At 32.6% G+C, this 24,845-nt stretch overlaps 1 protein-coding gene across 6 annotated transcripts in view; it reads right to left on the reverse strand.

The window, feature by feature from the left end:
- The window catches only part of CNKSR2 (connector enhancer of kinase suppressor of Ras 2), a 265,996-nt gene that overhangs the window by 146,648 nt on the left and 94,503 nt on the right, over positions 1-24,845 (reverse strand). For all 6 annotated transcript variants that reach the window (XM_006911616.2, XM_006911617.2, XM_025046618.1 and 3 more), the window contains exon 5: positions 7,386-7,427. In XM_006911616.2, the coding sequence (XP_006911678.1) occupies positions 7,386-7,427 (42 nt within the window). The remainder of the gene's footprint in view (positions 1-7,385; positions 7,428-24,845) is intronic.

The following is a 24,845-nucleotide window of genomic DNA, read 5'->3' on the forward strand; positions in this document are numbered from 1 at the left end:
TTAGAACTGGATGAGCTTCTGGGAAATCCAGGCACTACATATAGATAGATAGATAGATAGATAGATAGATAGATAGATAGATAGATAGATAGATAGTATGTGGGCAAATAGGGAATAAAAAGCAGAGACTGGGAGCAATGTGCTCATTTACTGTTGAGAAATTCAAAGTTGCCACATGTGGTTTACTGGAGAAAAGAGCTTATCACAATGTGTCAGTTATGAATTTATTGGCTCTCAGCTCCAAATTCACCCTTCACTGCTTGCTCTGTCATAATGGACAGGACTCTGTAAGCATTTCACTTTATAGTGAGCACAATGTTAAGTTTTTGTCAGTAGAGGGCGCTGGAGGGACATCACAGGGGGAAAAGAGGCTTCTCCAGGTTCCTTTGTGCTGCGTTTTGCTTCTTGCTCCTGCTGCATGGTCCATCAGTGATGTATGTGTGTGGGGCATCCAGTGGTGCCCAGACCATGGAGTCCTTCAGTGATCTCGCAGCCTCAGCCTGGGCTCAGTGACCACCATCCTGTGGCTCTCTTGGCCTCATACTCATAGCTGCTCCCCAATTGCTCTGTCAGCCCTCCCACCAGCATCACTTGCCTGCATCTTGAAAGGTTGTTTCTTGCTTGCCTGGCAACTGTGGACCAGCTACAGCTTAGTCAACCCAGTGAAGCTGCAACCCTACAGCTCCAATGATCTCTGACCCTCAGCCTGGGGTAGGGTGTCTTCCTATACACGGTCCTTCCTTAGGTACCTCCCACCGCCCCCAACGCCCAAGCCCAATCCTAGGGCATGCTTTAGAGTTTCCTTACATCTGTGTAGGTACTCTTCTATCATAGTTTAATAATTATTTGTTTAAGTTTCTGTGTGATTTGTCTCCAGATGACTTTAATTACTTTGAAGAACTCTTTACATTTACAGTGACTATAATTGTAGTTTTAAAAAAGTCCATAATGTCTTTGATCACATAAAGAATGGTCTCAGATGAAAATAGTCCTTCAATTTATGTGGCTACACTGTTTTCTACTGATTTGTGAGTCAGTTACCAAAGAATCATGGCATTTAAACCTTAGAAACCACAGATGCTGCAATCTTCCAACTTAATCAGAGAGGCTAATTTAGTTTGCTCACAGCTAGTAAGTGCCAGAATGGGGTCGGGACACCAAATCTTTTTAACTCTTAAATTGGTGCTCTTTCTACTACATTACTCTGCCTCTGACTTCCCAAGAAAAACAAATACTCTTTGAGAATAAGGATTGTACGGTCAGAGTTAGTCTGAATATGAAAGCATTTTCCAATGCATAATGTGTTCAGCAAATGTAATGTTAGCAAGAACACCAATATAAATATACTGACTTACATCCTGTCTATTCAAATCATAGTAAGAAACACTAAAAACAGATTATTTCAATTCAATTCAATTCTTTGTGGCCACATTTCCTTTAATATATATACATGCTTTGTTTTTTTGGTCCCAGAAAAGACAAACATTTTCTACTTTCATCATATTCTATCTGGATTTCTTCTTTCTTGCATGGGACATTGGTTGTGGAGAAGTTAATTTACGGTTAAAATAATTTATAAGGCAATTAATCACAAAGCATCAAAATCTGAAGATAATCTAATACAACACAAGGAATCAAAGCCTATTTCAGTAAGTATTAGTATCCTCCTTTAGGCTGACCACAAAGACAGGGACGGGGCCGAGACAGAAGGGTCACATCAACTGTAAAAGTAAAGAAGCATCTTGATGCTTTCCATCTATAAAACTCAGTATTAGAATGCATGTTTTAATGAGATCGACCATAATTTGTATGTTCAAATATCTGCAGTTACAACCAAAACGTCAACCATACAAAAATATTCAACGCAATGGTCCAAGATCACAGGTTTAAGAGAAGTCTAGCTAGAATTGACAAAGCATCAGGGACCTTCTGAAGACCAAAATTATTTTTGTGACATCATTAGAGTACCACTGTTTTTTTAAAAAAATCTCTAAAGATATAATACTAATATAATCATTTTTATTTTGTTATGGGGCATGCTGTTATTCTAGTACTTGTATCTTCAAGGTTTTGGGCAATCAGGAGAGGAAAGCTATGCTTACATAAATAGATGGTGTGGCAAAGTCTAAAATGAGCTCTTAATTTTCTCTTCTAGGCTTTTTCTCTTAGACCTAACTATTGGTTCTGTGCAGTTTTAGCCATTTCTAGTTTAGATAGCAGAGAAGGCACAATAATCTCAGCCCAGATGAAGTTTAGGAGTAAAGAACTCATATATTTAAAGAAAAGAAAAAAATTACATAGAATGTTTATGAAATAAAACAAACAATTAATGTGCTGAAATAAGCTTAATTCATGATCAAACCTAAATAAGTAAAAAATAAAAAAGCTTGGAGAGAAAAAAGAAAGAAGAGGAGCATTCATGAGAATGCCCTGTAAACTCCAAAGTAGTAAACAACTAAAAGGTAACACTAAAATAATAAAATAGGCTTTCACTGTATTTATTCCTCCCATTATTGTTATAAAAACGGGAGTAAACCGCTAGCACATAGCAAGTGCCATATACAAGACCGAACTGTTGATTAGTGTAAAAGGTTTACTTGAGCTCAGTACAATCTGATTTAAATAATGTATCATAATGGTCATACTTGGCCTGGGATCTCTGTGAGTTTATCAAAGTGGACAAGTGTTCCAGGTTCACCAACGAGAGCAGTGGGGCTATGACAAGCAGAGTAAGTCTGCTAAAAGCATGAGGTCTGAAATGGCTTCTCAAAAGTGTTTCTCTCTCCTGATGCAAAGACTGTAGTGAAAAGTGGGAGTGAGGAGATAGGGTACAGAACTGAAGAGAACTCCAGATTTCCTACAACTGATTTACTATATAAAACAAGGATCTGTTCAGAGCAAAAACAGATGGACTCCACATGCCAGAGAAAATGCAATCAGAGACAAAGCCTGAGAGGGAAATATCAAATCGACAGAGGTGAAATATATTACTATGTATCATTAGTCAACAATCACTCAGATATATAGTACATTGATTATCTGAATTTCCTTTTGTCCTTTATGGTTACATTCTGCCATCTGTTCCAATATATTTAATGGCAAATTTCAAGGAAAACCAAACTGTCCAATCTCCTTTTTTCATTCTCACATTTCATACTGAAAGACATCTCTGTCTAACCAACCCTCTTTTTATCCATTTTTTGGGTCTTTAGAGTCTACTACTTTCTAATTTTAAGCATAAACATTTTTTTAAGATAAGAAAAGCAAAAAGGAAATCTAGCTAAGGATTGTTCAAATCACTTCTGACTATTTCACTATGTGAACCATAAAATTATCCATTAAAAGTCATCAGGATTATAAATATAATAAAATAGATATATACTTAAAAAATTTTTTTCATTATCGAAGCAGTGCAAACGAGAAAATTGGGAAGATATTTGAAACAAAAATCAGAAATTATCTTACCAAGCTAATGCAATAAATATTAATATAGAATATTTCCTTTTTCAAATTTCAATAATGCTTTATTCTGTGTTTATAATGGTTTTAATCTGTTTTTTACTTAAGATTATCATTTAGAATCCTTCCTTTAACATTAGCAAATAAATATTTTAGGCATATTTATAAATATAATTTATCCATAAATTATATATTCGCAAATATAATTTCAAATAGTAACTATGAATAGTAAATATTTCATCCTGTGAATGTACCATAGTTTACGGAAGCATAACGGTATTTCTTATTTTTCATTATTACATTAGCTGCTAAAAGTACTTTCTATGGAAAATGTTATTGTATCTTAGAATTTATTTTTAGACAGGATCCTCAAGGTATTATCTTAAATTCTTAAATTCTTTCCAACTGTGTCACTTTGGGAAAGTCACCTAACCTCTATGATTCAGTTTCCTCAGCTGTAAAGTGGCGATATAGTAATAATACTTAACTCATAAAGTTGTTATAAAGGACCCAATGTGTAAGTTCATATAGAGCACTTAAAATAGTGCTTGATGAATATTGCGAATACTACATAAATGTTAGTAATAATGTTTTTGAGCCTTGAAATTGCCTAAGACTTAAAAAGGTTTTATGAATGTATATGCCTAGCAGTGAGGTAGGTCCATTATAATTTCATCAGACTCTCACCAGCATTTAGATATTTTTAGTGTGTGTTATTGTCTGTGTGTTTGTATTTCATTACTCTTTTACAGGAATTTCTTGGTTTCTGAGGATAATTGCCACTGGAAAGCAATGGTAGTCTTTGTGATTTAATTTACAGATGCAGGGTTTATCTCTTTCAAAAAGATATAAATCTAATGAAATGTGCATTAGCTTTTTGATTTATCATGAATGATTCTCTTTTAAAAAATACTAGCTAACCCTCATATTTTTCTATTCCTCACCATCTGTTACAGACTCAATGTTTGTGCCCCCCTCACTGTGCCATATTCATATGCTGAAACCTAATCCTAGTATGATGTATTTAACAGTGGAGCCTTTGAGAAGTGATTAGGTCATGAGGGTGGAGCTCTCTTGAACTGTATTAGTGTCTTTCTAAAAGAAACCCCACAGAGCTCCCTAGTTCCTTCTATCATTTGAGGACCCTCACTAGAAAATAGGCCCTCACTAGACACCAAATATGCTGGCACCCTTATCTTCGATTGCCCAGCCTCCAGAACTGTGAGAAATGTTCATTTTTAAGCCACCCAGTTTATGGTATTTTTGTCAAAGCAGCGTGAATGAACTAAGACACCATCTCATCTGATTCTTTTGTTAACCTCCAGTCCTTTGCTACCATAACTTTCCTATTCTGGAATTCAATTTTTACTTCATTTATTTGGTGAACTTATTCAACTATATTTTCCTAAAAGGTAATTTAATGACTTTACTGATCTAAAAATATCTTTTTGTTACTTTCATGCATGAATAATTTAGTTAGATATAAACATTTTTGGTCACTACTTTTCTTCAAAGATTTTTTTGGAGTTTGCTTCACTGTCTTCTGGCGGTTATAATTTCAGAGTAGACATCTGAATACAATCTAGTTTTTGTTTCTTTCAAGTCAAAAGCTCTCATCTCTCTCTTCCCACTGGTCGAATGAATATAGAGTTGTTTCTTGCCACAGAATCTGTAAAGTGTTACCAGAAAATATCTTAAAATTATTCTTTCCAATAAATTTTCTGACTTTATTGAGTGCTCCAAATTTTCCAATTTCCATTCCTAAATGATTCTATCTTTGTTTCCTATTGCTTTCTTCCTCAGAAAATAACAATTAGTTGAAGGTGGGTTAAACTTAAGCTTTCCTCTATAGCCATTATCTTCTCTTTACTTTTTGTTTTTATTAATTTACTAAATATCTGCCTGTCATTTAAGTTTACCTTGTATCTCATGGTTTCAATTTTCTGCAATATCCAGTCTCCTTTTTACTGCTTTTGGCATGGTTTCATTTTTATTTTCATGTTCTTATTGTTACAGACTGTTTTCCTCATTCATTTTACACTCAGTTTACAGTGGCCTTACCTTATTTATAGTATGGTATTCTATTTTAATACAAACAATGTTCTTTTGATTCCTATTGAGAACATTAAACAGATGTTATTAATAAACTTACTTTATAAGGAAGGATTTTCTTCTACTATATTAGAGGATATTTCCTCTGCTCTTTTCCCATTCTCTTTCTTTACTCATCCATAAATAGAGATCTATTTCAGAAAAAGACACACCTCACAACTGTCCTGAGCTATCTCAGCTTGCCCAGGTGTTGAAGAGCACTTTGATGCTTGTATTGCCCGTGGTAAGTTCTCCTTCCTCTTGACAATTGTCTTCCCTGCCCTCCAGATAAAATAAAGATATAGGGACTGGGTCTGGGCTGAGACAGCTGAGGCTCAGATGATATTCTAGTGCATATCTCAAGCTACTGTAATCTCTACTTAATTGTATGAGTATACATATTCAAGTATCATAGAAATAAGGAGAACATTCCAATTAACTCACAAATTGATTCTAAAGAAGTTATATCAAAACACAGACTTTTAATTTCCTAGTACATATAAAAAAGAAAAAGGACATTAAAAAACCAAATAAATGCTGCAAAGAACTATAAACAATTGTACTTAGAAGATATTAATACCTTCATTTTACATATTAAGAGCAAAGTCTCTTACAAATATTGAATCATTATGTTGTACACCTGAAACTAATATAATGTTGCATGTCAATTATATCTCAATAAAAAGTAAAAAAATAAAATTATTAAAATTTACCTTAAAAAAGATCAAAATTTCAAAAAAAAGTTAAATCACTTGACTAAGGTCACTGAGATAGAAAGTGGTAGAACTAGGATTCAGACACAGTTTTTTAGACTCAAAGTGATTTCTTCTACACTACAGGAAATCCGGAAGGATACTTTTTTTGAAAACATTATTTTAAAGAAAGTATTCCAGCACCATATACCAGTGGTATAATATAATATTTTATTATTTAAAAAAAATAATTCTTACTGTGAGGAAAGTAACACAAAAGTATACAACCTTCTAGTAAAGGATGGGCCATCTTTGCATAAAAAGGCCAGGGAGGGAAGTGAACTGAGAACACAATGAAAATACAATTGCTTTCTGAGCTGAATTGATTGGTTAATGCCATCCACTGTCTTGATCATCACCAGGGAGGATCTTTAAATTGCCACTAGCTAGAATGCAAAATTGGTAAAGTAAATATACTGTATTCATGTCTAAACTTCTTCAATGTTATTTATGTTCTCACTCATTTCATATAGAGGTAAAGAAGTTATTAGGACAGATGAGCATCAACCAAGAAATGGATTTACAAAGAGAAGCAGCCAAATGGTCATTAAAAATAAAGAAGATTCCTTTCTACAAAGTATAATACACTCATATCCCATTTCTAGTTATATAATATATATAAAGTCATTAATAGATTCAACGAGTATTTCCAAATTAAAATTTGGAAGGTTGCTTGGTGAGTACAGAATAGGAACAAAGGCAATTTGATTATTTTATGAGGTATTTCATCTAAATGATAGAAGTGAATTACCTGTCATGCACAACCAAACACTTTTCTTTGACCTACTGTCACAGATGAAGAGTGAAGAATTCTGATTTCAAATTCTCTTTTCTCTAGATTCTTTATTTTATTATATTTCAACCTTGCTACATCCTACAATCTTAAAATACTATATTATTTTTCTATTAAGATACAATAGAATAGTTATAACTAATATAACCTGTTATGTTTTGATTCTTTTGTACTTTTCCTATGAAATATACAGGGTTCACATTTTTATAGGTTATAGCTTTTTATTTAATTACTAGTTAAACAAAGATATATTTTCTAATGAAGGTAAAAATAAATCCAAATATACTTACCACATGAAGAATTTTATTCTCTGTTTCATATACAGTACAATCCTGAAAAAAAAAAGATTAGTTTTTTAACATCACGCATTCCTTTTTAAAATACCTTCTTAGAAACTGTACTACAATTTGAAAAAGTCTTGACAACTCAAGAGCAAAAGCCGCAATAAGAATGGAAAAAAAACCTGGAATGTTATACACCAAAATAGTCACAGTAGTTAGTTCTGATAGTTACAAGGATATTTTTATTTTTGCTTTAATGTATTTGCAAATTTTACTAATTTTAAATGCATGTAATAAAAGATAATGCAAATTAAATACATGTAAAAGCAAATATAAGAAAAGCTCTATTTTCTTTCTTAAAAATATTATTAAATTTATTGGGGTGACATTGGTTAACAAGATTATATAGGTTTCGAGTATACAATTCTATAATGCTTTATCTGTATATTACATTATGTGTTCACCACCCAAAGTCAAGTCTCCTATCACTATATATTTGACCCCCTCTACCCTTATCTACTTACCCCAAACCCCCTTTCCCTCTGGTAACCACCAAACAGTTGTCTGTGCCTACGAATATTTTGTTTGTTTGTCTTGTTTGTTCATTTCTTGCTTTCTGTTTTATATTCCACATATGAATGAAATCATATAGTTCTTGACTTTTTTCCATCTGACTTATTTCACTTAGCATGCTATTTTCTATCTACTTTCACATGTGATAAATGTATTTTTGTTGAAGTATTTCCAACATTTAAAATACTAATTTATTATAGACTGGAACATTAAGAAAAACACTAATATTTATTTCAATAGTAATATAAAAATTTTAAAAACATTTTTCAACTATTGCAAGCTATTAAGTATACTTTATATTATGTATTTAAAATTGATACATGCTACTAATAAATACCATGTTTATATTTCTTGCCTAAATTTGAGTTCCTGAAATTATTAAAAAAATTTTAAGAAATTATCACTGTCTTTTTACCTGCAATTGCTAGACTTACAATGAGCTGTAATACAGCAAAGTGATCTCTGCTTAGAAACTTTGTGCTTCTATGGCTTAGTTTTCTCAAGGAATCTATAAAATGGGCATGATATTACTAGAAAGCCAGTAAGGGTGTCATGAGGATTAAAGGGAAAAAATGAGATAAATGGCTTCACATGCTATCTAGCATACAGTAAGTGATAAATACATTTTAACTATGAATTATTGTTGTTCTGCATCATTATTTAAAAAAATTTAAACTAATTACCTTTATTCCAAAATATAAAGTTACCTAATTATTATTTGGCTATCTAATTTTGGAAAAAAATCCATATTCCACAGTACTACATATTTCAAGGAATGATAGTCATTTGCATTTTTTTTCTCTGAATTTAATTTTAACAAAAAGAAATCTTGTTCGACATAGTTTTTGATAATGCCATTTTACCACAATACCTGTCAGAAGAAACACATATTCTTATCAGGGGCAGAATTTTTAACATTAAATTTAGGTCTGATTCATTTCACAAACGAATAGAAATACTTAATTCAGCCTGCCATTATGAAGGGCTCCTGTGCCAAAGGAGAAGTTTGTTACAAATATAGTCATATTTACATCTATATACTTAAATGAAATCAATTCTTAATAATTAAGTATGAATTATGTGTACAGAGGAGCCAAAGTGTAGATAAATCATTTATATTTGGAAAGTGCGTTTGTACTCTCATCTGAATTTGGAAGAGTTCAATTTTGTAAAATTCACTTCAAATACAATTACACTAGGAAGAGACGATTTGGAAAAAGCTGGGAAGTTGCCCAGTTTCCCTGTGATGTCTCTACGGCTTGCTTCAGCTGTAATGGATGCAAGTTTCATTATTTACCTATCTTCCTAGAATCAGAGAAAATGATTAAATGTTCAAACGTCAAAGGGATTCTCCTCAAGGAAAAAAGTAAATATGATCTAAATGTATATCCTGCTAGTGATATAATAATCACACAGAGAGTAACTACTTCAAGTCTCTTTAAAATATAATACTTTTCTTGCACATTCCCAGTGTAACAAAAAGGAACTGTTAAACAAAATCTTACACTATGTTCAGCAATTATATTGCTTGTTGGTAGTAGTGCTGCTATTCTGTCGTGTTTTATAGGATAAAGCAACTGAATAATTATGTGATGAGATATATGTGTGTGTGTGTGTGTGCTGTCACTATATTACCCTTGGTGTCACTGATAAGCAATTTAAACATGGGAGAAAGCAGATACTTATATAAGAAGTAAAAACCCCAGAGTCACTTGATGTCTTATATGTATACTTTTCTTAGCTCTGCTCACTGAAGCAATGACCAACCTAATAATAAATGAACTCTCCACAGTTAGTGGTTTTCAAAAGCCATTTCCCAGGCCTCCTTGGAAAATGGTTGATTCCAGATCTGGGATAGGAAATGTACAAGATGGGCTTGGATTATACTGTGACACAAGATAAAAAGAAGCTATTAAAGACTATGAGGATTATGTCAGTAGGCCACAGATGGAATAATTTGAGCATCTAAAAGGGTAATAACCACAATGGATGGAAACAGTAAGTATTATTAAACATATTAATGTCTGATGTTAAATTTTAAATACACTAAATACATCCAGATATATTTAGTAATAGTTTAATAATATTGACCGTATTAAACTATTGGACAATGTATAACAGATAGACTTTTCCTCTTGATTCAACGAATATTAATCAACTGTGCTAGGGATACAAAGATGAATAAAACATGGCCCCTGACTTAGAGAAGCAGTTTAAGGTGATAGGCATTCTTTCACACAAAGTTAAAATACATAGAATTCCAAGGTCATCACGCAGTTTTAAGTTTCAGTAACTTTAGAAGTATGAATGCCACAAAATTATACAAAACAACATGTGAAAGGTCAGTTATTTAAATTTTTAAAATATTAATATATTTCTTATTAAAATTCACCATGAGCACTGTGTTGTACTATATATTGCTCAAGTCAAATTTCAAATCTTGTAAAAAACTTTCATTAGTTGCTGTTCCTCAGTGACTAAAAGACTACATTTGTAATCCCAGCCTTACGATTATTGAAAAAATGAAGTACTGATGCATATTTGACAATTTTGACATGACTCTACAAGACAAAGTCTAAGAGAGATACATAAAGTGATTGAAGTGGCTGAGTTTTTCCATTGGTCTAAATAGTGGTCACATACAGATATTAAAATTAAAAACTTACTATTCGAAATAAACAAAACTAAATGATAAAAGAAATTGAAATAATTTAATTTTCAAATGATGTTTTTAGCATATTTATACACGTGAAGTTATTAAAACTTAAATTTGCACTAAGACTTTGGGACACCCGCAATTACTAAAATAAAGGCAGGATCATGGGGCTAGGGGAACAGGAAGGAAGCAACTAATTGTCTTTTATAAAAAAATCAGGAAAGGTGGCTTTCGATGGGTCTTGGAAAATATATCTTTAGGCAAAAAAAAGAGGCATTACTACAAAAACAATGGAACTACTCTCAAATACAGTTAAGCTACTGCAGTAATTTTCAGATTCTAGTTCTGTATATGTGTATATATATTTATATGTATTTACTGTACATGCAAAATAACACTTTACCCTTTTCCATGTAAGAATCACTTGGGGAGTGGGTTAAATGCAGATTCCCAGGTTTATCCCCAGAAATACGGATTTAGATTCACAGTGAGGGCCTCCAAGATAATTTTGATAAAGATCATATTTTGAGAAACACTTAATTTATTTTATAGGGTATTGTGTGATAGAAGAATGTCAAACCAAATCAAATCCAAAATGATCAATAAAAGAATATACTCCATAAAAGAGTATACGGATTCAAAAATAGTATCTCCTGGCTCTAAACAGTTTTCAGCTCCTCAGAGCTATATGTTTCAGTTATACATTCCCCCAATTTATTGATTGTTTTTTTCCCCTTCTAGTAAACTTCTCTCTTTAAATAACTTACTCCTTTGAATAACTGCTTTTCTTACGTGTATCTCTACCTTTTGTCAGCCATATTGGTCTGTTCATTATTGAAAGCCAAAGGCTTTCATAAAGAGCAGGACACAGGGTAATAAAAACAACAAAACAGAACAACAGAAAGTACATATTAACCTGCTACTTTATATTAGGGAAAAGAATAGAAACTAAATGATTATGTTTTGTTTAGCGAAGGTACAATTTTATAAAGTTCGTTTTATTTTATCATGCTAAATATTTAAATAGCCTTAGGTACTTTTGGAGATTCATCTTATTAGTAAATTATTTCCATCAAAATGTGATTTAAAATATTTGCTTCTTAAGTGTGGGTTATATTACTATTTAGGGCAAAATCTTTTCCCAAAAGGTCATACACCAAGTTTTAAAAAGAAAATAGCACTAAATATGGAGAAATCTACATTTTATGAACTTATTCATGCTATGGAAAGGCACACTTCTGATGTTCTAGTTATTTTTAGGTTAGGATTAAATTTAGATTTTTTAAAATTGGATTTAGAGCTATGCCACTATATACTCCCAGGAATTCTCTTCAGTAGCTCACTTTGTATTTTACTGTACATGCAAAATAACACTTGCATTTCTTCTTTACCCTTTTCCATAAAATGCTTCTACAAACTATGTGATGTACATTCGAATGCACCAAATTCCTAATAAGACAATATTCATAAAAATGAGGACTGTTTCTTCAATTTTGATCATTTTCTTAGAAAAGTCTGCACAGAAATAGTCTCCCACAGATGAGCTACACACCCACACAGAATTATAATCAGTTATCTTTTCTGTGAAACAATGATGCAATTGATAAACTGAGGAGAATACATAGAAATTTTCTGTCCTATATGTTACCAGTGATACTCCATACTTTGCCAACAAGTTTTAAGCACCTGGGGGTCATAGTACTTAATATAAGTGATACTTCTCATCAACTGTGTATTACATATGTTCATAAGAACAGTATATGTCATTAATATTAAATACATAGAGAGTGAAGAGAAATAGTTGATATCTCTAATGCTATATATACAATCATATTTCATGGAACTTTATAATTATAAATGCTATAAATGTTCATTTGTCTCTTTTTAGTATATATATTATACTTGTATAAATAATATAAAACATTTTATGTATAAAATTATATACAACTGTTTTGCTTACAAGTAATATTTAAATAATGCACCTATGCAAATAAATCTTTGATAATGGTATCTTCATACCAAATATTTCACATATTCTATTAGTAAGCTATTGAAATGTCTTCATACACTTTTATGATTAATTTACATAATGAGTTTTATATTCTTATTCATTCATTCATTAATTCACCAACTGAAGTCACAATTCCATTCACCAAAACAATTTTTTTTTGGCACCTTCTAAACACAATTCACTGTCAGGTATTATTGGGTGATCAAAGATAAATTTGCTCTTTGGTCATCATTATTTCATTATTTAGTGGAGGAGAAGACATTCAACTAATAGAAGGTAGACAGGATAAATGTTAACAGAAGATCCCATAGAAAAGGAGATAAATTCTGACTTGTCAACTCTGGAATGACGTTATGGAGATGATATTTTACTTGGCTTTAAATAGCTTTTAAATCTGGAAATTGAGAGTCCACAGGGAATGATCATTTTAGACTATGCAAACACACAGACAAAGGCATGATTAAAAGTAAGGCAACCAACACAAGGACATACATGTAGCCAGGAATGAGAGGAAACAGGCAATTGATTCATTAGATATAGTGGATAATGGGGAGGAAAGAGTTAAACATAACTTCAGGAATTCAAGCCTCAGCAAATAGATAAACGACATACTAGAGATGATAGGAGGAGAGAATTTGGAAAGAATAAAATAATTATATTTGTGGCGTGTGAAATTAGTAGTGGTTGGGAGACAGAATGTATTAGACAAAGCTGTCCAGCAAGTAGCTGAAAAAGCTGAACTGGATCTAAAAGAGAGCCAGATCTGGGAGATATTTACATTGAAGTGACAGTTTAAGGTACAAGAAAAAAATGATATCAAATTCATAAAAAAAGAATACGCATAGTGAGGAGATAGCTGAGGATGCAAGCTCAGACAATGCTTGTGTTTTAAGAGCCAGACAGAGGAAGAGTTAGCTTTGTGACCAGGAGTAAAAGGAGAGAGTGGTGTTACAAGACATATCTAATGAAACTTTTTAGCAATAAGTTATAATATGTTCTATATTTGTGGTGCCTAATTCGATAGTCATTAGACATGTGGCTACTGAGCACTTAAAAAGTGACTATTGCAAATGAAGATCAGAATTTGTAATTTTACTTAATTTTAATTAATTTAAATTTACATTTCAGTTGTCACATGCAGCTAGTAGTTACTATGTTAGCACCAGAGGTTTAGAGAATATACTATAGTCTAACCAAAATGGGAAGCTATTTAACAAGAATTTCAAACAAATAACATTAAAAGCAATGTCTGGGAAGAAAATGAACAGGATTAGTTCCCAGTTATTAACCAGATGTTTTTTTTTTTTTACTCAGCAAAGAGCAGATTCTAGTATATTATGACATCTACAGTAGCAGTGCAATACAATGAAACCAATTCTCTCTGGAAGGACAACAAATGGAAAAGAGCCATGAAAAGGAACTCAAAGTACCCACCACATAGCTTTGTGTGCATAGAGAAAGCAGTGGCAGGGATAAAACATTTGCAATAGATGGAAGATAACAGTCCAAACTAAATTTATATTTGTCAAAGACCAAAAGCTGATTGAGTGTCCCGAGTGCAAAGAAGAATGTTCATGGTGAATAGACAGGCAGCGGCATTCTTCTTGAATGTGAAATGAAAATGTCACTGTGTAACTCCAAATTCAGATACATAAATGTCCTTGGCAAACAAGGTAGAGGTAGAATCAGCCCATAAATACTTCCTTGGGAACCACTTCACCATTTTGACTGGCTCAATGACAACAAACTTGTTAGTGGCCCTGTCACTCTTTTGAGAATCAGAAGAGGAAGGTCCATGAAGAATGGTATCTATCAAAATTTTTAAATGACCAATTTTTAAAAGAATGGGCTAAGATTTTCATTAGGTTAAATACAGTAACAAGTTATAACATAAAATGAGAAATAAAGAATGGGAAGAGAATGTGAGTGAGCATGACCTTAGTGGCCTCTAGTCTGTGTCAGTGAACATAGCCATATTCTTCCTCACGTTACATCATATTCCTTTTGAAATTCTACTCCAGTTCTCCCCCAGGGAGCCATCTAAAATGAAGCACCCATTTGGCTCTAATCTTTCACTTAACAATGAAAGATTTATGTCCCAATAGTTAAATGGGTGTAGAAACTAATCTTTTAGCATGTAGAGACTTGGGGGTGCAGGCAGAAGTGAGGCTGATTGTTTTTTCAGCATCCAAATGGCTCTCTAACATATCAAAAAACCACTGTAGCTTTTCAAGATTGAACTGTCAAAAGAGACAAAACATAAAAATGTCAAGGTACAAATGACCAGAAAACTCATTAGAGTGAGGCTGTGATCCCTGTAACTATAATAGCTTTGTTTTGACGACCTAAAGAGGCAGTTAGCTAATCCCCATCATGAACTAAGTTTGTTTATTCTGCATGTCTTGAGCCAAGACCTAAATGATTTTGAATGACCCATTTGGTATATACTTACTGTACATATTTTATGCTTCCATCAGTTATCTATTTGTTAGTCTTAGTATCTCCTATTATATTGTCAATATTTTGAAAGAGAAAATTATATGTTCAACTGCACTGTCTCTTCAATTTCTCAAGGTACTCTGTATACCCTAGAAATAGATAATCTGAGTTTATCAATTACGATTATTTTATTCCATTCTCTATGTTTACATTCCATAACAAACATTTTATATTGGTTTTACAGATTAGGTATAAAAATAAAACTTTTAAAGCCATGATTTTTTAAGCAAAATTTCTAATTGCTGAATAAACTAGTACAGTACATTTAGTTTCTTCACACTCCTATTTTGTACAAAAATAAACTGAATTTCACAGTTTTAAAATCATTTTAAGTGTGAGTTTATATTTAAATTTAATCTGCATGATCTCAGCAGATATTTTCAACAAAAAAATAATTGGGCCTTCCTCTGCATGAAGATTCATATTATGTAAAAGATATCAAGAATTTTATATTCATACAATGAAGCTAACATTTCTTTATAATAAAAAGCCTCTCTAGCTTCCAGATGTTCAAGTTACTTACTATAATGACCATCTAATATATAACAAGGAAAAGAAAATCTATAGGGTCTAAGTAATTGGAGACAATTTTTCCAATGTGACATGTTCAATTAAGAGTTCAAGCGAAGATAAATACCATTCCCCATTATAAATAAAAATATAAATTAAACATTAATTCTTCAATCCAAAATCACCTACTTGGCTGCCAGAAAATAAATGGAAGTTATGGTGTATTTGAATCAAATTCTAAGTATTAAAAATTCCTCAGCCCATATATCTTTGCCTTTTTTATCTATTTAGGTTGCATTTTCTTGGACAAAATAGAACCATTTCTTTTTAGTAACTGTGTGCAACATTTGAAAAGTACCATTTAGATCCAGGCACTAAATACATATTTTTAGATCACTGGTAATATTATTTAAATCCTAATAAATACTAAATTGTCCACGTAACAGTACTAGTGTAAATGTAGGCCTAATTTGATATACATTTAAAAGAGATATTACACAAAATCTGTATCCACTTAGGGGTTATAAATGGTAACACTGAGTGCTTATAAGACAGAATTTTATGCTTTGAAAAAATTCAAGTAGTCTTCTCCCTCCCACCAAACCTACCACCCATATTCCAATAGATTATACTCAAAATACAAAGAGACACACACATGCATACAAACACAACATTGAGAGAAGAAATTCTTCAAACTTAACCTTTAGCAAGCTCTTTTTTTTATATTTAAAATTTTCCCACATAATTTAATTTTATTGCTTCTTCTTATATTCAGATAACACCATTGTCCTTAAAATTCTAGTATAATGCTATACTAAAATTCTACACAAATTCATTTCTGTGGCAGATTTGTATTATGATTTCTAAATATACACTTCCATCTTTTTAGGTAAAAGTAAATTTCCTTGAGTCACTGAAGTCAGCCATGGATGTGTGACTTACTTTGTCCAATGAAATGTGAGCAGAAGAAATGCCATGTATTATTTCCATGCAGAAACTTTAAGAACCAGTTCATAGTTCACTATGCTCTCTTTCACTCTGCCATGATGACCAGCAGTTTTCTGTAAGTGTTGCTCAGGGCTTTGAAGTGAAGAGGATGTGGAGATATAGTAACCCAGGATGGACATGGAGTATGAGCACTGGACATGAGTGTTATTACAAGCCACTAATATTTTCAGGTTATTTGTTACTGCAGCACAATCTAACTTACCTTGACTGATACGATCCTCCATCAAATACAAGGGGGCAAAATAGAACACACAAGCAAATGAAGACCTAATCAATGGAGAGTTTCAATGCAATAACTATTCCATGAATTTAACATGTTGTTTCTCTTCATTTCAGGAAATATGAGTGCTATTTTTCAGAAGTGCAATGTCATTCCTGACATATTGTAATTCACAATTAATCTCGGATTGCATTCTGTTACCTTGATGCAAATCTAGTTTTTTCCCATCTTGTATTTATAATTTTTTGCCTTGTTTTATAAATCTAATTCATGCTCACTTGTCCTAATTACTTTATTCTAATCAGTTCTTCAATCTGCCTCTGTTAATTACAATTTCAAGCCATTATTTCACCTTTGTTAGGGCCTAATTTTATCTGAATTACCTATATGATGTTGGTAGTCATATTGACCCAACCGCAAGGGGCTTGAGTTATTAAAAACTACTCTGTCAGCAGAGGCAAAATACCTTAGAAAATCAGTGCCTATAACTAGTAGCTCTATATATTTTTTGGTTTGTCATTTAATGTAGGTAAAAAAATCTATGTCATAGATTTTTGTAATGACTTGATGTAATCCATTTAATCATAATGTGATTCATAGTATATGCTAAAATATTATTATCAATTCTTAATTCTGATCATTTCTTCTTGTTTTACTAACTCTACTTCCTGCCTGTCTATTGACATCATATTAGTTTCCAGCACTGGTTCTTCACTTATTACAAATGCACAATGACCATTTTTGTTAATAATTTATACCTGATATTTCAAAGAACAAGTCTAATCCTTTTGGATATGCATTTGTGGCACAAATGTACTATGAACAACTGATAACTATGGTTGTAAATTCAAAACTTTAACTAGCTTCCTTTATAAATGTGAGAGCTCTGGACTGATATCACCTATAAATAGTTGAGCTTCCTGATCCACAGTTCTCAATCATTCAGCGTATGGTGAAGTATGGAAAAAAATGCATTTTTAACAAGCTTCCCTAGATGAATCATAATCCGTGGACCATTCTTTGTGAAACACTGTTCTTGATCACATACATTTTCTTCCCAACTCATACTCATCTCATACTAAACCAGTAAATTATGAGGACAGTGCGATGATTATCAACTTTGGTTCCATACTAGAAACAAGCATTTAAAAACACTGATGCCAAGCTCCACTGCAGAGAATCTAATTTAATAGTCTTGGATAGAGGAGCGGATATCAGAGTTTTTTAAAAAAAGCTCTTTACTTGATTTTAAGGTAAAGCTAAAATTGAGGAGCAATGAGCAGAAAGTATTATGAACCACATTAAAGCATCTGGATCTAGGTCCTGGCCAATGCCACTTACTGATTATGTCACTTTCCATTTACTCATTTACAAAACTGAGATGACATCTGGTCTATCTACTTCACCTAATTACTGTAAGGAACAAATCTGATAATATGTTGTAAAAGCAATTTGTCAACCTCAAAATGTAATACTATTATTTCTGCTTATTAAACATTATATAGCCCTTTTTATTGCTAATAATTTTCAAATATCATAAGGAATAGGGTTTTCCAGATGATATGGTTTGAGGGAGGAGTTACAAAGATGAATAGACTAGCCTAGAGCAGAATATATTTTCCATTCTACAAGGCAGTTCAGAATCCTTTTGGGAAGACAGGGCAGGAGAAAATTTGTGTAAATAGTTTAAATGGGAAGAAACAAGAAGCCTAGTGAGATATTTAGTGGCGTGAGAAGGGCTGTGAAAAAACAAGACATTAAAAAGGAAATGAATACTTATGGTATTAATAATTGCTGAATAACACTAGGGTAGACATTTCAAAAAGTGTTAAAAAACACTTAAATGGAAACAACATACACAAGAAAATATTTACAGAACAAGAACCAATAAAGACACCTAATTGAACCTTTTAATTTTTTCCCCCTTAGGTACTTTTATAACTCCTACTCTGGTATTGCATAGTCCAACAGCATCATATTCTAAAGTTCTTTATGGATCAGGATTCCAAATTGATATCAGTTCAAAATTTGAATTTAAAAAAATTTAATTACTAGTTTCAAGTACACAGTACATTGGTTAGACATTTATATAGTTTATGAAGCGATCCCCTTGATTGCTCTTTCTCTCCTCTGGCCATTGCCTTACTGCTGACTGCATTTCTTATGCTGCGCTCCCCATCCCCATGACCATCTATCAACTACCAATCTGTACTTCTTTAACCCTACATCTCTTTCTCCCAGCCCCCCAACTACCTTTCCTTCTGGAATTTTTAAGCTACAAAGTAGCATTCTAAGTGATACTCAAAAATGCATACATGGATTTATTTGGGGAGGGAGGGAAGCAGATTGAACAGTAGCAGGAAACTTTTCTAGCTCCAAAACCCCCTCTACTCTAAGCTTCTGGTCCTCTCCACAGTAATTTCTTTCTACTCTCCTTCCTAATTCACCAGCTCATTTACCTGTTTCATAGTGGAGACTGGTGCTGTCAGTATTGTTTCCCCCCAGCTCATCTCACTGGAGTTTCAAGAATAAGAGAAGGAATGGGAAGAAGCAGCCTTACAGTTTAAAGGAGTAATTTTATATTTGTAATAATCATAGTGTTATTTCATCAACTTTGAAAAATCAGTATTTTCTGTTCACTCCTCTTTTAAGTCTTCATCAGCATCAGAGTGAGTTACAGCAGCTAAATTTAAAATCTTGTAACCTTTTGTTGGGTTGAATTTTAAGGGGAAAATCAATCCTTTCATTCATTCAACAAACATTTATTTGCCAGGCACAGAGGTGCATGAAGCAGATACCTGCTTTCACCAAGTCTCTCACAGCAAATCTTTTCTTAAATAGATTGGTTTTACTTTTGGCTGGATTCTTTAGAAAGAATCATCACGGTACATTATAAATGGTAGCATATCAGGGACTCTCTTCTGAAGTTTATTTTATCACCTACAAGAGTTAAGAATCACCTACCTTACCCATCTTTCTACATGTTTCCATATACATAATATAACAATAATAGCAAAAGTTCTATCTTTTTTGGGTGTTCGTGAGAAAAAATTTAAAAACTTCTTGAAAGGTGAATGGTATAGTAAGACTGTATGACAAAAATACAGCAATTCAGAGAGTAGGAAAACAATAAAAGTACATTACATAAATAAGCAATAAAACTTTGAGAACAAGATGTAGTACAATTGTAAGGATAAGCATGTGCACGCTGTATAATCCAATAATCATCTTCCCATGTATATACTTAATTGTAGGTATCCAAATGTTCATGGTCAGGAGAATGGATAAACATGTAGAAGTATATACACACAACCAAGTATTATATGAAGTAAAATTGAATGAAATACAGTGACTGAACACTAATGAATAATTCAGAAATACAATATCAAGTGAAAAAAGTAACATGCAGAGTGATACTATTTATACAAAGCTCAAAGATAAGCATAATTAAATGAGATGGTTAGAAAAGTAAATGAAACTATTTTAAGAAAAATGAAATAATAAACGTCCTGTGAAGAAGCAAGGTGATGAAATGGGAGAAGAGCACAACTGTAGATAAAACCACATTGGTAATGTTTTAGTTATTAAATTAGATGGCAGATTGATGAGTATTTATTACCATGATTCATAACATATATGGCAAACATTCCTTTGTATATAAAATATTACACAAACTAAGAAATGTAATACACTGGAAAAAAAACAAAACAGATGTCTGAGTATCCTGCCGTTTGCTGGTTAAAGAACTTAATTAGTTCTGCATAGTATGCCACACATCTAGTTCTTCTTTATTATTAATGATGATACTATCTACATCTTTAAAACTGTTTTGGCAGGATGCTCAGATAACATGCAATATAGTCTAAATTTGTAAATGAATAAACCTATGAAAACGAACCAATGTCACTCCAATAATTTTAATAAAAAAATATATTTCAGAATTTTCATATAATATACAGTAAAATTTTAAGATTTTATTCACAAGCCAAGTCAGTGACAGAAAACTGGAAAAATAATAAATTATTATGTCTCAATGTTCTAAATAGTGCTTTCCTAAAGTCTTAGCATGTGATTTCATTACTCTCATTTACCTTTTCATTCTGAGCCTTTATATAATTGTTAGCTACCAATAATCATTTTTTAAACCAAGAATGAGAATTTCTGCGCATGTTTATAACTATTTAATTATAATGCTATATTCTAGGCCTTTGAAGTGGTATAGGCATACACATATAACATAAGCTCAGTTTTGTAAATTCTTTTAGTTTTATATTTGTCTTCAGAAAAAATTCCTCAAGTTATCTGGATACTATGCTTAATAGTTCTATACCTAACTTCTGATTCACTATATTAGGATTATATAGAAAACTTTAAAGGTACTGGTTTTACTTCTTCTATGAACTGAAACGGCTAAAGAAAACTTAAAGGAGTAAGTATAATCATACTGAACTACACATATATTGTTTAAATATAAAGTAAAAAAAAAACAGAATCACCTTTCATATTGCCTTCAATAGGTATGCTAAATAATATAATTCATGTTGTTTAAAAATTACATATAAAGCTTGTCCTGGTTTTTGGTCTGAAATGCCCCAGTTTCAATCCCAAGAGCTCCAGTCAAATTTTCAGGTCACCTAGAATGTCTGATTCAGTAAGGCTTAAACACTAACCCTGAGAATATACAAAAAAGTAGTATTTAAAGCCACATTTCAGATAAATGAGAGGCTATCCTGGCTGGGCTTTTATATGTTTTAATTCTTACTATGTGAACTACAGAATATATATTCTGCCTACTCTAGTATAATTTATACCCATAAATAAGAACAACAAGTATTTAAATACCACTTGATTTTTTTTTGATTCACAAGAACTTTAATATTTTGTTAAAGGTATCCCACATTTAGTGTGTTTACAATATTTTATTTCTATATGATTTTATCTGCTAACAGATGAAGCAGAATGTACCACTGAAAACTATGTCACATTTACTGCCTTCCAACAGTTTCTCCCCAGTATATACTAATACCTGTTGAGGGCAGGGACTTTTCCACTATCATACTTCTACCTACTATGAGCTCACTGATGATCTATGGTGATCGCTGGTGATAGACAGGGTCTATCTTCCAAAAACCGACTTTCTTAGCCTCTGCATTCATAGGCTTTCTGTTGACACATAACCATATAATCAGCTAGACATTATTGTTCAGGGTTTTTCCAAATTAAAATACCAGTCTTTTCCTATGTGTTCTCTGTGACACAAAATAAGATGTAATGACCACTGAAGGTATAACTACATTCAGTGCATTCATAAGGTTTCTCTCCTGTATGAACTCTCTATCTGCTGAGGGTGCACATCTGGCAATTAGCTGTCCCACAATGACTACATTCCTATTTGCTAGGAGCCCACTGATGTTTAATGATGTCTGAGAGATCACAGAAGGCATTAGCACAGTCACTGCATTAACAGGGCTTTCTCTCTGCAGGAGTTCAATAGTATCTAATAAGCTGTGTCCCTTTGTGGAAAAATATTTCACCTTCACTGAATCTACATGTTTCTCTCTCATGTATCCAGTTAGGTTTCACAAGACATGACACAAGGGAGAAAGCTTTCCCACATGTGTTGCATCCATAGGGTTTCTCTTCTGTGTGTGTTCTTTGATGGACAATGAGCATTATCTTTGTAGACACTGCATGTGTGGGGTTTCTCTCTGTGTGAATTTTCTGATGTTTAACGAGTCCTGATTTCTGCGAATAGGATTTTCAGTACGCACAAAGGGAGTGTTTCCTATAGGAAATCACTGATATGCTATGAGGAAAGCTTTCTGGCTGAAGGCCTTACCACCTTCAGTGCAGCCATAGGGTTTCTCTCCATTGTGAGTTGGTTGATGTATAATAAGATTGCCCTTTTCCACATTCATGCATATATAAGGTTTCTCTCCTATATGAGTTTCCTGATGTAGAATGAGCTGTGACTTTCTGGGGAAACCTTTCTGACACTCACTGCATCCACGTGGTTTTCTCCTCTTTTGTTTCTCTGATGTGTAATGAGCTCTGCCTTCCTGCAGAAGGCTTTGCCACATTCAGTGCATTTATAAAGTTTCCTTCTTGTATAAGTTCTCTGGCGTTTAGTTAGCTTAAACTTTCTGGAGAATGTTTTCCCACATATACTGCACACATGGGGTTTATTTCCTGCATGAGTCTCTTGATGTTCAGTAAGCTGAAATTTCCTGAGGGTGTGAAACCCCACACCCACTGCACGCATGGGGTTTCTCTCCATTGTGAATTTCTTGATGTTCAGTCAGTGAGCTTACACTTCTTGAAGAAGGTCTTCCCACATATGCTATATCTATAGGGTTTCTTTCCTGTATGAATTCTCTTACATTCCATGAGCTGCGACTTCTTGAGGAAGGTTTCCCACACTCAGTACATTCATGGGCTTTCTATATTTTGTGTGTTTGGTGAAGTTGAAGGAATTGTGGCTTGGTCCTGAAGAGTTTACTGCTTTCGTGGAACTGGATTTCAGTATGAGCTTGCTCATGCTTTGCATGAAGAAAGGATCTCCCATCTCCATTAAACTCAGCAGGTCCCTTTAAGTCATCATTTCTATTCTGGTTGATTAAATCTAAATATGACTTCAAAGTTTTCCCATGTGAATCAAACATATTACAATTTGGCCATAAAGGAAAATAACTTTTTCTCTGAAGAACAATTATGTCCAAATGCATTCTGTTCATAATGCTGTTCCATCCTCTTTGGCATATTTTGTTTTTCCAAGTGCTGCAGCAGATGATCATCAACTTCCTCATTCTTCATTGCCACTCATTAACAAAAGCAGAGCATCACTCCTTTAATTTCTTTGGTGGAGTAAAAACTAGCTGAGTTTAGAGTTTTCAAAGGCACTTTTGCTATATAATTAAGTTTGCCATTGATTATGCACCCACTAAATACCATATTATTGGCTAGATCATTTTCCAATATTCACAGCAACCCCGCAATTACCCAACAAGGTAGTGATCAACTTTTACAGATAAAGACAGAGTATCAGAGATATGAAGTAAATTGTGTACGTTTATGCAGTTTGTCAAAAGCAGAGCCAGGATGAAGAAGTTGGACCTACTTTATATCAAAGCCCACCCACTACAACTATTTTGCCATAGAATTTAAGAGTAAATGGCATAAAATGTCAATTAGAAGGTAAAGAAGGTACTATTATATAAATGAAATGTAATAAAATATAATAGCCATTGTTAATAAGCTAATGGGCCATATTTGCTTGCATAAATCCTTAATGAAACGTTAAAAATCACTTCTAGGCTATTTATTATTACAAAATTCTGACATCTTTTTTTAGTTTTTATTTTTTAGTATTTATAGATATTTACTCTAAGAATTTAAACCATAAATAACAATTCAATAACTCCTAAAAAAGCTCTTATTTTCTCTCAGGTATTTACCTTAAGTAAATAATACTCTGATTAAGACAAAATAGGTTAGATTAAATCCAAGCAGAAATACTTTTAAAGACACTAGATAGTCAATATGCTCATTTATATTTTTATTTTAAAAAGTATATTTAGAATATAGTTAGTTCATAAATTTACTTTTGATTGGTATTTAAAATGTTGTAAAGGTAACAAAAGTGATCAGAAAGCACACACATGTAATTTAAAAGAAGTTGTCCATCAAAAAATATATTTTCAGTATTGATCTTTGAAAAATATTTTCTGTTTTCTTGAATAAAGATTTAAAAAGAAATAAAAAACATCTGACAGGTAAATATGGAACAAAATCAAACAAATGAGCTGTCAGAAAGTCAGAATAACGACTTAAGGACATTTATTGTAGGAAAGACCGAAGCAGGAGCACAGTTGTTTCTGCTGCTTAGGTTGGGGTGAGTGTAACTATTTTTCTTTATAGATTTCTATATTTTTAAATTAATGAGGATTATTATTTTGTAAACTTTTTAAAAGGACAAAAACATAATTTGAACTA

The sequence above is a fragment of the Pteropus alecto genome, unplaced genomic scaffold, assembly GCF_000325575.1.
Source record: "Pteropus alecto unplaced genomic scaffold, ASM32557v1 scaffold23, whole genome shotgun sequence".
Taxonomy (NCBI): domain Eukaryota; kingdom Metazoa; phylum Chordata; class Mammalia; order Chiroptera; family Pteropodidae; genus Pteropus; species Pteropus alecto.